This window comes from Panicum virgatum, chromosome 6N (assembly GCF_016808335.1).
Source record: "Panicum virgatum strain AP13 chromosome 6N, P.virgatum_v5, whole genome shotgun sequence".
Lineage (NCBI taxonomy): Eukaryota > Viridiplantae > Streptophyta > Magnoliopsida > Poales > Poaceae > Panicum > Panicum virgatum.
The window spans coordinates 42,991,391-43,007,769 of record NC_053150.1 but is presented as its reverse complement, the minus strand read 5'-3'; the positions used below and the strand labels follow the sequence as shown (position 1 = coordinate 43,007,769).

The 16,379-nt window shown below is 48.4% G+C and overlaps 1 protein-coding gene and 1 non-coding gene across 2 annotated transcripts; one reads left to right on the top strand and one right to left on the bottom strand.

Annotated features, from left to right (window-relative positions):
* Nucleotides 1-2,844: 2,844 nt before the first annotated feature.
* Nucleotides 2,845-2,951, top strand: LOC120680307. The gene has a single exon (XR_005677579.1). It is a non-coding gene; the product is annotated as a small nucleolar RNA R71 (small nucleolar RNA).
* A 6,837-nt stretch (nt 2,952-9,788) lies between these two features.
* On the bottom strand, nt 9,789-15,868 carry LOC120679745 (cytochrome P450 76M5-like). Its single transcript, XM_039961400.1, has 2 exons — nt 14,188-15,868; nt 9,789-9,840 (listed from the first exon to the last, which is right to left on the bottom strand). Exon 1 carries the CDS (start codon nt 15,691-15,693, stop codon nt 14,194-14,196), a length of 1,500 nt encoding a protein of 499 aa, XP_039817334.1. The 5' UTR covers nt 15,694-15,868; the 3' UTR covers nt 9,789-9,840; nt 14,188-14,193.
* Between the last annotated feature and the right edge of the window lie 511 nt (nt 15,869-16,379).

The following is a 16,379-nucleotide window of genomic DNA, read 5'->3' as shown; positions in this document are numbered from 1 at the left end:
TGGTCAACCACTTGTGCATCAACTGAAGAGTTGGATTATGAATGTCACCGCACCGAGGTGCGAACTTGCCATGGACAACTTGACCCGAAATCTGGCCCCAAACTTCATGAAGATTAAAACCGCGGCAAGCTTGATCGAGAGAAATCGGGCAGTGTTTGTTGAAATCGAGGTGGCCGGCAAAAGTTTTCCAAGAAAGCAAATATTCTTCCCCGAAAAGTCAAAAATAGACCCCATTTTCCACCTCTCGAAGAGTGCAAAGAAATTGGATGGTGAGGAGTCGAGAACTGTACTCCTCAACGGGAACGAAGTTATCCCATCCAATTGCATGCCAAACCTTAGAGAAATCTTCGTACATACCTGTTTTGATGAGGAGGTTCGGATCAAATGCTCGGGTGTGGGCGAAACTTCTGTTCTTGAGGATGGCATAGCCTTGTCATTCACGATCATCTCGCAAGTCGAGGTACGGTGCATCTTCCGCATCAATCTCTATGATCTCGGCTTGCGGTTCGGCTTGCATCTCTTCATATTGTTCTTCTTCCTCATAGTCCATCGTGCTTGGTGTAGGCGTAGGTTCGGGTGTGTACGAGCTTGAGCCACCCCGAGAACGGGATAAACTTCCACCCGTCATCTTATTAAATGTGCCGGAAACATTCTGCCCTAAGCCTTTCATGATGGAACAAACAAGTGCAACTCGAAATGGGTTACGTTAGTGAAATCGAGATGAACATTCTTACCCGTGAGTTGCTCCTTCTTTCTTGCAGCAAAGAAATGAGAGAGAGAGGTTTCTTGAAATCAAATCTTGAGCAAAAATCCAATGAAAACCCGAGAGCAAAGTTTGATAGAGTTTGTGAGGGAGTGAGTGAATGAGAGTTGAGTGTGAGAGCTCAAAACTCACCCCTCGGCCTCTATTTAAAGATAGAATGGCCGAGCACCGTTGGAGGAAACCAGCCACAATGGCTAGTGACCGTTGGAAAAAGCTGGGCCCACTAGCCATTGGTAGGGGGCCGGCCGACCCTAGGGTTCGGCCGAACCCTAGGTGGGCCCCCTACTGACAGCCAGGGCCCACTGCCCTTCTAACGGTCAAAAACTTTTTAAACTTTGGTGCCAGCCAAACTTTGCTTCGAAAAGATGTTTAAATTTATTTTCCAAAGGATTTTCATTCTCGGAAATATTTTTGGATTTTTGTGAAAACAGAAAAGGTGCTAGAAAAGTTTCTAGCATGCAAGGGTGTTTTGAAAATTCAAATATGCAGTGGAAAAAATTGAAAAAATCGAGAGAAGTAAAATGGTGGAAAAGTAAATATGAGATACGTACCGATTTACCTTCGGCAAGGGCTCGTCGTTTTGTGTCTGACGCGCGGGACCTTTCTCCTGCTGTGATTACCACTGCTCGGCTTGACCTAGAGAATTGGACGAGGACGAGCTTGCGACCTTATGCCACACCTTCCTTGCACGTCTTCTCTTTGATCGTGTGGTCATAGGTCTTGATGGTGGGGATTCTGATGCGTCCCAAAGTGCCTGCCCTTCGTCATCCTATCAGTTCAGGATGCGCTGCTCTTCCCTCTATTTAAATCTGAAGAACATGTTCTCCCTTCCGACGCGGAAGTGGATTTCTCCTCTTCCTACGTCGATCCTTGCTCTGGCGGCCCTCAGGAATGGTTGCCCAAGAATGAGCTCGATTCCGAGGTCACCTTCTATATCCATGACCACAAAGTCTGCAAAGACGAAGGAGTTGCGCACGCGGACCAGGACATTCTTGGCTATCCCCTCGGGATACCGGATTGTAGAGTCTGCAAGCTGCACACACATATATGTTGGGGCGAGAGCAGGGTATAAGAGTTTCTCATATATTACCATGGGCATAATGTTGACACTGGCCCCCAGGTCGCAGAGTGTGTGCTCATAGTATTGATCAAGAATTGAGCAGCTAATCATGGGGACCCTTGGATCTTCTTGAATTGATGCTACCAGGCCATCCCAAGTGTCATTCTTCGGTGGATTGTGCCTGCCTGCACGGTTAGTGCGGGAAGTCTGCCGGGGAAGGTTGCCCCACCCGGTAGACACCATATTTGCAGTTTCAATGGGAGATTCGGGTTGCCCCGGAATCTTCCCGGACTCAGAGACAGGAACAGCAGCAGCGATTTGTGCAAGTTGTCTTTCTATCATTTTGTTGAAACTTAGTTGATTTTTAAGAGCAGAAGAACGAGTTTCAACTTTGGCATTTATATTTTCCAAAATTTTATCATTGGCAACAAGCTTCTTGTTCAAAGATTCATTGATTTTAGCTTGGCCAAAGATTAGATCTCTCAAGGAGAGTTAGTTCGAATTGAAATTCGAATTGAAATTTGAGTTAAAATTGTTACCTCCTCCTTGGGTAAAATTGTTACCTCCTCCTTGGGATGGTGGGCGTGCTTGACCCCACCCCTGGCCTCCTTGTGGATGGAACCAGGTGTTGTTGTTGTTAATGTAGGCCGCGTCTTCACGTGTCTCGGGACAGTCATTCCCCGAGTGTCCACCGTCACCACAAACCTCGCACGTAAATTATGAGTTCATGGCATGGACGGGAACAGGCATTTGTTGCCGGTTCCCTTCATCAAGCTTTTTCAGTAGGAGGTCCAGCTTGGCGGCGAGCATGTCCGTCCTCTTGATGGTATGCATTCCGCCCTTGGTTCTGGGCTGGGAACGCTCCTCGTTCCAGCCCTGGTTAGAGACCATCTTCTCGATCAAGGTCGTAGCCTTAGCAATTGTCAGGTCAAGATATGCTCCTCCAGCAGCAGCATCGAGATGGGCTCTGGATGTAGTCGTTAGCCCGTTGTAGAAGATTTGGAGTACGAGCCACTCGTCCATCCCATGATGAGGACAGGCGAGTATGTATTCTTGAAGTCTCTCCCAAGCTTCTGGGATGGATTATATCCCTGTCTATTGGAAACTTGTAATTCTTCCATGCAGGGCATTGGTTTTGCCCAATGGGAAGAATTTGGCGAGGAACGCTGTGGAAGATTTGTCCCACGTGCTGACGGCTTCCTTATTCCAATAAAACCACTTCTTCGCTTTTCCCAGGAGGGAGAAAGGAAACAGGCGGAGCCTGATGGCGTCAGCCGTAACGCCCCATATGGTTACGGTCTTGCATAACTCCAGAAAGTTCTGGAGATGGGCGTTGGCGTCCTCATTTGGCTTGCCACAGAATGGGCTAGCCTGCACCATGTTAATAAGACTGGACTTTAGCTCAAAGTTCACATCCCCAACATCGACGTTGGGTCCAATTGCCACATTGGCAGCTGAGGGGACAGAGAAGTCGCGGATAGTCTTCTCAGCCATGGGTTCGATGATTGTTGATGGTGCTTGGAAAGCTGGCTCACTTGTCGACTGCGAGAGCAGAGGAGGGACGACCCGAGGTCAGACCCTTCCCACGAGCTTCTCAGGATTTTCAACAAAGTTTGTCGGCAAGGAGAAACCAGACATACACTACCCTGTTTTCACCCAATCAGGAGAAAACAAAAAGATAAACACATTAGCCTGTATAAGCAGTAGCTACCTCTTACTTATATTGCCATGTTTATGTACTTAGTAAATAACTTTACAACTAGTGTCATCCCCGGCAACAGCGCCAGAAATGCTTGTTGACACTTCTAAGTGCAATCACTATGAACGGGGTTGTTAAGCTCATCCCCGGCAACGGCGCCAAAAATGCTTGTTGATATTTCTTAGTGCAATCACTAGGAACGGGTTTGTTAAGCTCGTCCCCGGCAACGGCGCCAGAAATGCTTGTTGACATTTCTTAGCATCGCCACTAGGAGGGGTCAGTTCCTAGCGACGCTGCCAAGTCAATGCCGTGTTGGTATGTCTTAGCGTTTACAGAAAGTCTATAAGTAGCTCACAAGTCATTAAAAACTTTCAAATAATGGTACAAATCACAAATTGCAATACAAAGTACAGATACTGGTTCTGAAAAGCCTACTACTATTAACTAGACATTGAACTTAAAAAACAAATTGCAGTGGCATGTGCATGGAACACGCTAACTTCGTGTTCGAACTACACCTAACATTCCTTAGGGAATTTGAAATGTGGGGATTAAACATTGCTAATTACTGAGTGCATCGAGGATACTTCCCCTTCCAAATAGCATCGGGCCCCGCCTCCTTCGCACGGCGGGCCCTCTCTCGCTTCCTCTCCCTATCAGCTTCACGGTCCTCCGCTTCCCGACGTTCCACCTCTGCAATCCTCTTCTGGATCTCTTTTTTATCTTTCTTGCCCTTCTCCTCCATTTTTTCCTCGTGCAGCATTCGTTGTCACCTTTCCGCAGCCCACCTTGCTTCGTGCTCAACGTGTTGCTTAGCTTCCTGCGATTGCTCCGTGTCCAGCCACTGTACGGAATCACAAAGAGGTGTCAGACTCTATTTCGAAACTGAGTTAGATCTCACTTACAAAACTATGAATGCTCAAACCAGATAGTTGGATGTGCTACCTTGGGTTTGTCCTTGCCGTAGTGCATTGGCGGGTCGTACTCGTAGTTGTCACATATGAAGAACCTCATGACATAGTGGTCGCCCAAAACCTTGGACTCCATCAGCTTGCACATAGGAACCTGCACTCCTTGAGGTAGAGGTTCTCTAATCTTGTTCCATTGAATATAGGTGGAACCAGAGGAAGACATGGTGGTAATGCGTGGATGTGGAGTGGTTCCCTATGGGATGTGGTGATGTCCCTATTTGTAGATGGAGGTAGATGGTCTATATGCATGGTTCACGCAACCTGAAAAGCGCGGAGCAATCAATTGACATACGAGCACATGCACAGTGAAAAAGTGGGGTGCAGAAGAATCTGATGCAACCTGACATTTCATCCAGGAACGTCACGACGTGGGATACACATGCATGCAGGCTCACCCTCAATTGGATCTAAACCCCGCTGCTCCTCTCCACGTCCCACAACAGGTTTCTTGCGAACCTCCTCCATATGACTCGTGGTAAGCTTATCAAGAAGGGCCCATATTTCATCAAACTTGCATCGCTGATTTTGTTTACACATTTTCTTGAACAGATCCTCCAGCCGCTTGCTTCTAAACTACCAGTAAAAATTCGCACCCATAGGCCTCATGCACCACCGACTATTCACGTCTGGCCATGAAACATCAATGTTGCGGCCTTCCTGCAATTTCTTCACAGCTGACAATATACCCTTGTGGCGATCATGGAGGACACACACGTTAGGCCTATCACAAACCACGGCCCGCTTGATCAGTGAAAGAAACCACAACCAGCTTTCAGCATTTTCAGATTCCACAAAAGCAAAGGCAAGCGGCACAACATTATCGTTTGCATCGACCCCAATGCAAGTGAGCAACTGCCCTTTATACATTCCTGTCAGAAATATACCATCCACACAGAGAACTGGTTTGCAGTGTGTGAAAATTTATCATGCACCCAAAGGACCAGAAGACACACCTAAGCACCCTATCAGCATTTCCATCCTGATAGTCATCAATATCGATTATAGTTCCAGGATTCCTACTTTATAGTAGTTCCACGAGACGTGGTAGATGGTGGTACGAATCCTTGTACGAGCCGAACCTCCACTAAAGTGCCTTCTGCTTTGCTCACCATGCCATTCTTGAAATTTCTAAGCGCAATCACTAGGAACGGGGTTGTTAAGCTCATCCCTGGCAACGGCGCCAGAAATACTTGTTGACATTTCTTAGCGCAATCACTAGGAACGGGTTTGTTAAGCTCGTCCCCGGCAATGGCGCCAGAAATGCTTGTTAACATTTCTTAGCGTCGCCACTAGGAGGGGTTAGTTCCTAGCGACGCCGCCAAGGGAATGCCGTGTTGATATGTCTTAACGTTTATAGAAAGATCCACAAGCGCACGGATATACTGTTGTATCAATTCACCCAGAAGTATTCAGGGTATCGTTATTTATATTTTCCCAAGAGATGGCTAGGTTGTGTAAAGATATGGTAATGTGACACACACAGAATAGCCAACTCTCATGAATAAAAAATAAACAAGCAATTCTAAGGTTAGTGGGAGCATAGGCATCAGATCCTAGTATACTATTCATATTAGTAGATAAGTTACGTTAGCCACATGTTTAGAACTGCAGGAGCCGAGAAATTAGGGACATCGGGGAGAATGACCCGCACTGGAGAACATCCAGTCCCATTTCATCTTTACATGAACTCCTACATGATACCCGAACATCGGGAAGTACGCTGACAGAGAAGCAGCTTCCCGGCGGACCGACAGGGCTGTCACCACCTATGGTCTACCCTTGTCACACCGTGGAGCACCACCATATCCGAAGGATCACGCATACCCAGGCACCATGCCCGCGTATGAAGTCACTACCCTAGCACCCCCGGGTCCCCCACCCTTCGGATGGACAGGTAAGATGCTAAGGTAAGCCCGAAAGCACAACGAACCGACATCCTTACCCAGATCATCTGGTCTAAGCATGTAACTAGAATAACTTGATAAAGCACAGATCAAGGCTAAGCAATCTACGAACGTAGCAAGATAACCAAGAATGAACTCAATATGAATAGCATAACGAAAGTCGGAATACAAAGCCATACCAGAGGCCGAGGATTGCTCACCGACCCCGAGGATGACTGGATTTGCTAAGGAGATGAAGTACTAGCCTAGCTCCACTACCCTAAGGAGTACAAGTCACAAGAGAGTGTGAGAGAGAGGCCTTCAAGTGGTGTGTGTGGTGAGAGTGGTAGGAGGCACCTTTTATAGCTTGAGAGGTCGGTTCCCGCCATCTCTATACATGGAAACATGCCTAACCGACCTCTAGAGCATAAGATCAGTCTTCCCACCAAAACTCAGCCTGTTTTGGCTGCCAGGTGGGGTCGGCCGAACCCCCCTGTCGCCTTTGGCCACCGTCCTTCTCTGGTACACTGCCTGATGGGTCCTGATGTCAGATGATCGGTGCCGGGGCTTGGTTGGTTGGTTTGTTCTGGTTTGTGGGCCTCCTTTGTATGTGTTACGAAGGACGCGATCGTCTGTGACTTTTGTCTGCGTATTCGTCGTGTTTTCTACTTATTTTGGACTTGTGCTCCTGAAAACATAAATCTTCAAAAACAACTATGGAGCTAGGTTAGTGATACAAATATGTGAGTAAGAGGTATAGTTTTCCTTCTTTTATGAGTATAGTTGACAGTCATATTTCGCACTTCACGACCGTCAACAGCTATGTCATATGATATTTCATGCAAGAGCCTATTGGAAATTGCAAGCATAATCTGAAAAGGAGATATGCAAGTCTTGTTCACAATTTCTCGGTACATCGCAGTGGCGACAAACTCAGCTGTCATGTTTCTATGATTCACAATAGTGCCTGAAAGCTTGCACGAGTGGCCGACAACTATTGAAGCTACAAAATTGTTCTCTCTCTTCGGCAAGTAACCATGAACCCGCCATGGACATCCAGGGAAGAGGCACTTGACATCATATGTTGTTGGGTTGGAAATAATCACCTTGAATGGTTTCTTTTTTTAGGAAAGACCACTTCTTAACTGCATGCTACACATGCTTCTTATCGTGAAACAGTTGACCAGTTGTTATCTCCATTTGATTATACACACAGTTACTATCATTACCATCATTAATCGTGAGCCCATCCATGGCAAATTTGCCCCAGTCATCGGGAACGGTATCTTCATTTTCAAATAATCAAGCATCTCGACTAGCAACAAAGATTCTATACTCTTCGTCATCTAGCTCCATTTCATCAACAATCGCCTCATCCAACTCGTCCTGATCAGCATTCATGTCACTGCCAATTCCTTCAACTTCATACTCAACTTGGTGCTGGCCGGACACCAGGCTGCACCTCGTACTCCTCAGCAGTACCATTTTCATGCAGCCAATCGGTTTAAGCCGCCACCTCTGTTGCAGGAACGGCATGGCTCATGCTACTCTCTCCTTGAGTTACGTTAGCCAGTTCTTGCTGAACAAGCACAACAATAGGGAATTTAATTTTGTTCATATCCATATCTACAAATCCACGCCAACATTTCGAGTTCCTCATCTCATACAGTTCCCACCAACAACCATATTCACGCTGCCTTCGAACTACACCACTAACTTTGATCCTCCACTAGCTTGGATCCACTTTGCAGAAAATTATGCATCCAACTTAACAGATTCGCATATCGCATATGTAACGGACTGCTCACAGTTATATCTACATACTGAAACTGACTTAAATCTACCCTAGAGTCACAATAATTGATGAATCCGTTGTCACGATGAACTCTGGTATTTACTAGTTTCGAATCCTTAGCCATGCACCCATAACATTATGTCTATTTGTTTAAGTTTTCCCGAACCAAACCATTTACATTCAAACCGTGCATTGAGATCGTATACAATATCATATGATTAGATCGTAAACAATGTTGCTTATTATTAATTGTAACTATCCTAACGAATATTTGACTTTATCTCATTAGTATATCAATAACACGTCCGCGAGGCTACCATGGGCTGAAATAATATCTACATTATCCTATCGCTAATTTATAACCTAGCTATACTTAACAACAATAAGTTCTACTTAAAAAAGACTAGACACTACAAATAAAACTACAAGCTATTAAAAAAAGACTGTCGAGCTCACCTTAATCGTGGCCCGTCCGCGAGCCAGCACGGTGGCCCGCTTCGGGCCTGTTGCACGGAGTCCTGGCGCCACGCAGCTGCCGTGCGGAGGCAGAGGAATGCCCGCGGCGCCTGGCCGCTTTCGGCGGAGGGCGGGGAGTGGGCGCGGCGAGGTCGGGGTTCAAGGGCGACGAGGCGGCGGCCAGAGATCGGAGCGGCGGCAGACGGCGTGCGGCGGCGCTACGAGGCGTGGGCGGGCGGGGCTGAGCGGTAAAAGCAGCGGCAGGCGGCGAATGGGCCGCAGGAGGTGAAAACAGTAAAAGCAGCGGCGGGCAGCGAATGGGCCGTAGGAGGTGAAAAGTGCCGGGTAAGAGGCCGATAGCCCTATCGGCCCTCCAGGGGCCGACAGGTCCGACAGGACATGCTGGGGCAGGGCTAGCGGACAGAGCCGATGTGGATAAAACCAGTCGGCTCTTCTGGGCCGACAGGTCCTGTCGGCTGTCCAGTTGCCGATTAGCCTCCTATCAGCTTTTGGACGGCCGACGTGCACTCATTTCTGCAATTTTTTCAATTTAGCATTTATTGTTGTGATTATCTATTAAAATAATATTATTTAAGAAATCCATGGATACAGAACATGTATTACTATGCACGAAGAAAGAATATTTTATTTTAGGACATCGAGGTAAATATAAGTGTCGAGGATAAATATTTTTTCAGACATTGGCTCTCACAGCGTCCGATCCTTATTTTTGTTTAACAATGCGGGTGCTCTAGATTAGGCTGGATCTAATTTTTTTGTACTGGCAATGTTGATAATTAAAATATAGATATAGCCATGGCATCTAAATTAGTCCAGATCTATTTTTCTCTACAATAGTAGATGTGGGTAATTAAAATATAGATATAGGGAGTTATTTAGGTAAATTCATTATAATGGTATAGGTGAGTAATTCTTTAAAAATAAATAAATCCAACAGCTATAATATCAATAATGATTACTGTATATTGATTGACGGTTAGATATTTTGTTTTTTAAATAGTTTCTAAGATTTTCCTTTTTTTCAAGTGACTTCACGTGGGGCTTCAAATAGCGCACGCAATTTGTGCTGACCACATTGCTAGTTTCCAACAGCGCGACATGACAGTTGCAAGTAATTTTACATAATCATATTTGGACACCCCCCCCCCCCCGGCGCGCCCGGAGCAGTTTCCGGCACCCTTATTTTCATGAACTAGTGCATGACGCGCGCTATCGCGCGCGATCCTACCAAATTTGTATCAATTTTTTGAAATAAAGGTGTTAGATTGGGTGTATTAATTTATGAACGCGGAAATCGTTTGTTGGTAACATGGTGGATGCATAATTCGTAAGTGACAGAACATGATTACATTTTGACAATCAGGCGCGCTCATGCAGGTGATGTTTCATAAAGAGCTTGTATAAGTTCTTTTTTCTTTTTTCTTTTTTAAAAATACAGTGGAGATGTTGTACGGGTTTAAAATTAAATTATTTTGAAATAATTGGATTGCATAGAAATGCCACTTAAAAATCTTATTAATAAATAAGAAAGTTTCTTTGAACCAAGATTTGAATGACCAACATAACCCTCCAAAAACAAAATACTCAGATTATATTATAGTGCCGTAACGGGAGATATTATTGAAATTTAAGTATTCCAATAATCCACACCAAATTATCATTGGAGATGGCAAGGCAATCCAGTGAACCAGCATATTTCCTTGGAGAAGCCATTCCATATTTCCTTGCACATGTTGGACAACCTCACATACAGGGTACATCGCCAGCATCACCGAATTAATGGCGTAGGTGACGGAGTTGCTGACGGATGCCCTTGCTTCCCATGCCGGCCTTGTAAACGACCGTGTAGCACAAGAGCAAGAGCTCGCCGCGATGGAGAATAGTAGGATGGACAGTCAGCTGCATCTACAAAATTACCTCCTGCACATGGTTGGAGATGCATGAGCAGTGGGGGCCTATTTGCAAATTAATGAATAATGAAGAAGAATTTTGAAATTTCACTTGAACTCTACTAATCATTGATTTCACCAGCCAGGTAACATCAGAGCAATTGATTGCTCGTCATCAACAACCCAAGCTGGAGGTTGATAAGACAAGCTTCTCACTGCTTGCGTTGTGATGAGATATATAAGTTAAATTTCCATATCTATGTCAATACATATCAAGTTGGTTATTTCAAAGCCATCATTTGTCCATTGTCCGCCATACTTAGCACCTCGATTATGTAGTGACTATAGATAAAGGGCACAAAACTGAATTTGTGAACAGGGAGCATAGTCTAACTCATAGTTTTGCCACCAGACAACACCATTTCTTCTGGTGAACCAATTTGGAAACCGGAATAAGTTTACATTCCCTAACCATTGATCAAAATTTTTCATAGGTATAGGACTTGTCACTGGGAACTGAAATGACGTCAAGTCATGTGGTTATACGTTCTGAACTCGTAACAGACAATACAATTATTTTATACTGATCAAGCTCGATAAATAATTGAAATTTCATAAATGCAAGCACCTTGGATTGGGAACAACAAAATTTGAGATTCTAGCATTCATGAGGTGTAGCATTTAGCACAACAAAAGACATGGGATACTAAAACCGAAGTTATTATTGATTGAAATTTGTTTCAGTTTCACCTCTCAGGACAAACATGAATGGCTTATGTTGCACATTGCAAATCAGGGTCAAGGTGGCTCACCATGGCAGGATGAAGTAGTGGTAGTTAAACACAAAACACAAAGAAGTAGGGCTGAGGTGCAAGAAAAAAGTAAATTTGTCTGGCAGAATCGACTAATACCTCTTCGGACCTCCTGTTCTTAGCTCGCTGCAGAGCCACCATGAGCCTGAATGACCATGAGGATGGCTGGGATAGCAAACCCATTATTGCAGGCCGAGGACTGAGGTACAATAGTCATATTTATATCAGTATCGAGTACTTTGATTGCTTATGAAGCATTAAAAAAATCATTATTGCGGGCTACTGGTATGGACTGAAAATTTTCATGAATATAGGAGCCACTACTGACGAATATAGGATCCACTACTGGTAGTAACCATACAAATTTAATTGTAATTAGGAAGCTAGTAGTACCAACAAAGTAAAATAAGTGGCTCGTGGCTCACCTCGACCAACTCCACAATGGTATATGTGATGGATGTTGGCAGGTAATGCTAGGTGCAGTTCCCCTGGGTGACAACCTGCAGAGGAAGGAACTAAAGATGGTATTAAAATTTATCAATAATGGTAATAACCAGCTCATTAAGGTGAATTCATTTGTGTGCAATGCCAGATGTCTACCAGTCAACCCCAATTTGATCTGCACACTTGGTAAATGACCCTCATGGCACATTCATCATAACATAATAATTTCCTGTGACTCAGAGACTTCTCAAATCATCACTAAGAGAACTCTACATTGGTTCTTCGTGTATGGCCAGAAGAAAAGTGTTGACATACTTTCCATGTAATAACCTTTAGCAACCACCTGACTCGATCACAGAATGGCATACCTGCCCAAACAATCGATCTCTACCATTGCCTGACGTTAGAATATAGTATCCAGCACAAAAATTTAGAGTCATGCGCGATGGAAAACAACCACCCTGACTATTCAAAAAAAAACAAGGGAGCATTATATGTTACTTTTGGCAATCTCGAATTCACAACTCTTTGTGTTCTAGTTTCAGTTTTTTTTATGGAACACAGTTTCAGATAGAAAAGAGGAATATATTCTCATGAGAAAAATTACAAAATAGCAACAATAAAAAAGGAAAGATCTGACTGACCTCTTGTTCCCAAGCAATGTAGACAGTCATGAAAATTTCTTATCCACGATCAAGAAAGATATGGAAACAAGAAAGTCATTTCCAAATGATGTATAAGTGTGATCTGGCCCTGCAAAAGTGTCCTAATCCTTTCAGTTTCTACATCTTCCTATTATTCAATTGTTTGATTTAGTCAATAAAACCTAAATTTAACAAATCTATTTGTCCATATAGAAATCAAACCAGCATTTCATCACATTGGTATTCAGAATTTAAGATCTGAAGGAGTAAAAGTGAAAGCACTTTTTTCCAAGCAATTTCACTGAATGGAGGCCTAGGAGATGTCTCAGCTGAAGGATAGGGCCGGGATGCAAACTGATGAAGTTTCTGAACGAGGACTGCAAACCTGGCAGCAGACAGATGAAAAACCGTATGAACTGCACACCGGGGACGGGCGAACAAGATCAGCACCACATCGATCCAACACTGCATACCAAAAGGAGCATCGATAGAAGCCGGATCCAACATAGGGATAAGCTAAACCTGGCTTGAAAAGAGACGCAGGGGAAGAAGTAAAGTAGATATAGAGATCAAGAAAAAGAAGCGGCCACTGTGGAAAAAAAATTGAGGACGAAGTAGAGCAAGGGCCAACCTGATTATGACTGACGAAGACGAACAGACTATTGGCACAGCAATGTATCCCTTGTGCGGTTCACCTGTGCGGTTGTGAGCGTGAGAGGGAGAGAAATAAGGTCAGTAGCAGGTCTCCAAGAAATGCATTGGTGGTAGGAGAGAGAGCCGCAGGCAGGCAGCGGGCAGCCGGAAGCCTCCGCTGCCAGGAGCCGGCCGTCGCTGCAGCTGCTCTCGAGCTCGAGTAGCACCGCCGGCGGAGGGAGCCTGGGAGGGGGTGGACGGAGGCTGCACGGCGGCGCAAGGCCGAGGAGAGCAGGGGAGGAGGGCGCGGCCGGAAGAGGGCCGGAGCCGGCGTGCGGCATGGCTGGCGGGGCGGTTCTTGGGAGGGAGGCGCCGATGAGGGAGGGCCAGCGAGGCTGCTGCCAAGCCACGCCGAGAGAGAGCAGGGGCCGCGGCCGCCGCGCGTGCCCGGCCCTGCTCGCCACGGCTGGCGCGAGCGCCGGGAGCAGGGCTGTTGCTGCCCCGCGCACGAGAGAGAGAGAGAGAGAGAGAGAGGAGGAGATGGAGACGAGCCTGGCCGGATGCCGCCGCCGCGCACCTATTTTGCCGCCGGTGTCGGGGAGGCCATCGCGGACGCCGTAGCCGCGCAGCGATCCGCGGACCCCGTGCCGCTCGGAGCAGGGGAGGGATGGCGCGGAGGGCGCAGGGGAGGCCACCGCACCTCCTCATCACCCGCCGACCCGGCACGGAGGGAGTAGGGGATGCCGGAGGCCGCGCGGTGGAGGCTCCGCCCCGCTGCAGCCGCCGCAGCTGCCCTGCCGCGGGATCTGGCCGGCGAGCTCATGCAGCATCCCCGACGCGGAGAGGAAGGGAGGGGCGGCGCCGGGAGGAGGGAGCTCCGGGGAGGCAAGGGCCGGAGAGGGAGGAGCAGTGGAGGCACCGCCGCTGCCGCCACTCAGCCCCGCCGGAGAGAGAGAGAGAGAGAGAGGAGAGTGGGCCGGCGCCTTCTGCCCGCCGAGCCGTCGGGAGACGCGGCCGAGCTTCGCCGGACGATTAAAATCCAATGGCGACTAATTTCTGGACGACGTGGACAGCCTCCCTGTGCGCCGTGGGAACCAACTTTCATATCTAGAAAAAATCACAACTACGTTCTTACAACGGGCACCGCCCTTAGTGGGACGGCCAGTACATTCACAGTGGTAAATCTTTCGCTAAAGTTCAAGTCCAATTGCTTCGGGGACACACCCACTGGCAGGCGCCAATCAAACCCGTGCAGCAACGATGCCACTATGTGCGGCACGACACGCTCTGCCATCGGCAGGCCGGGGCACAGCCTCCGACCGGCCCCAAACGGGATGAACTCGAAGTCCTTCCCCCTGAACTCCACACCGGCCGCCTTGTCCAAGAACCGCTCCGGCAAGAACTCGTCCGGCCTCTCCCACACCCCCGGATCGCGCATTATCGCCCAGGCGTTGAAGATCACGGTGCTTCCCTTGCGCACCGTGTAGCCGCCGACCCCGACGCCGTCCTCCACGGCCAGATGGGGTAGCAGTATCGGCGCCACCGGGTGCAGCCGCATCGCCTCCTTCACCACGGCCTGGAGGTACGGCAGGCTCGCGGCGTCCGGCTCCTCGACGGTTGCTTTGCTGCCGAAAGCGGCGTCGAGCTCCGCGCGCACCCTAGCCATGGTGCTCGGGTTCCGGAGCAGCTCGGCCATCGCCCACTCGACCGTGATCGCGATAGTGTCGCTCCCGGCGGCGAAGACGTCGTACAGGATGGTCGTCAGGTTGTCACGGGTGATCTTGCCGGTGGACAGGAGCTCGACGAGCGCGTCGAGGAAGTCGCCGTGCGTGTCCCTGGACGAGGAGGCCTCGGCCAGCCGGCGGTCGATTATGCCATCCAGGAAGCGAAAGATCTCCTCGTAGCGACGGCCTGCCCAGCGGCGCCATCCTTGCAGGTCGAGCCGCCGGAGGAAAGGGAGAAGGTCCGAGACGTTCGGCTTCGCGATCGACTCGTCGATCGCCTCGACGAGCTCCCGTAGCCCCTGGGCCGACTGGCCGCCCACGTCGACGACGTCGATGGAGAAGAAGGCGCTAGACATGAGGTTGAGCACGCCGCCGTACACGGCCTCGCCGACGTCCACCTCCCGCCCGGCGCGGCCGCGGAGGTAGCCCACCAGGTCCCTCACCTTGCGTTCGCGGACGCCGCGCACCGCGGCGAGGCTCCGCGGGGAGAAGACGTGCGCGGCCACGATGCCGCGCAGCGCCTTCCACCGTGGGTCGGAGCTCGGCAGCCAGATCATGGACCGCTCGGAGAACCCCAGGGCGCGGGCGGCGTCCGGGACGGCGCGCGCGGCGAGGCGCTTGTCGTGCTTGGTGAACGCCTCCCTCGCCGCGTCGCGCGAGGAGACGACGACGGCCGTGGTGAACCCCAGCCGAAGGTGCATGACGGGGCCGTGGGTGCGCGCGAGGCGAGCGAGCGTGTGGTGGAGGTGGCCGCGTAGGTCGAGGAGGTTGCCGACGACCGGGAGCGGCCTGGGTCTCGGCGGCAGCCGCGAAGCATCCGCGCCGCGTCTCAGGCTGCTCAGGTAGTAGAGGAGCGAGACGGCGAGCGTCGCCCACAGCAGCCAGAGCTCGGTCTGCATCTGTGCGGCCTCTACCCTGTTCGAGTGCTAATCCAACCCTTTAAATCTACCTGTATGCAGATGCCGTGTCGTCCTTTGGTCTCTGAAACCTCGTGTCGTCATGTGTTAGAGAGACAAAATTGTAGAGAAAGACTGTCGTGACTGGAGACGAGTTAGGTCAGTTTTGGTTTTTTTCTGTTTCAGTTACAAGTCTCCTCACATCATATGTTTAAACACTAAATAGAAATATTAAACATAGATTTATTACCAAACTAATTTTATAAGTCGTGATTTGATCACAAGACGAATCAATTAGGCCTAATTAGTCTGTAATTTGATCACTGGTTGCTACAGTAATTATCCGCTAATTGTGCATCAGTTATACTTAATAAATTCGTCTAGAGTTGTAACTTGTGCAGTTAGTTTTATATTTACATCCGAACATTCAAATTGATGTCCAAACCGTTAATATGATAGCTACTAAAAAACAAACGACACCTTAGCGCCATCAGGGCCATCAGGGTAGATCCAGTGTCAGCATCATCTTGGAGAGGCGAACATCGACAGCTAGGATAGTGGGCAGCCAGGGAGAAGAAAAACTTGCTGGTGTCGCCCCTTGCGGCGACTCGGGCGGAGGCAACCCTAGCGCCGCCGTCTCCTGTCGTCGCACCACTGCCCGAGGGAACCTCCGAAAGTTCGTGAGGCTC

Coding starts and splice junctions, on each gene's coding strand:
- LOC120679745 (XM_039961400.1), bottom strand. CDS start 15,693: ATGCAGACCGAGCTCTGGCTGCTGTGGGCGACGCTCGCCGTCTCGCTC.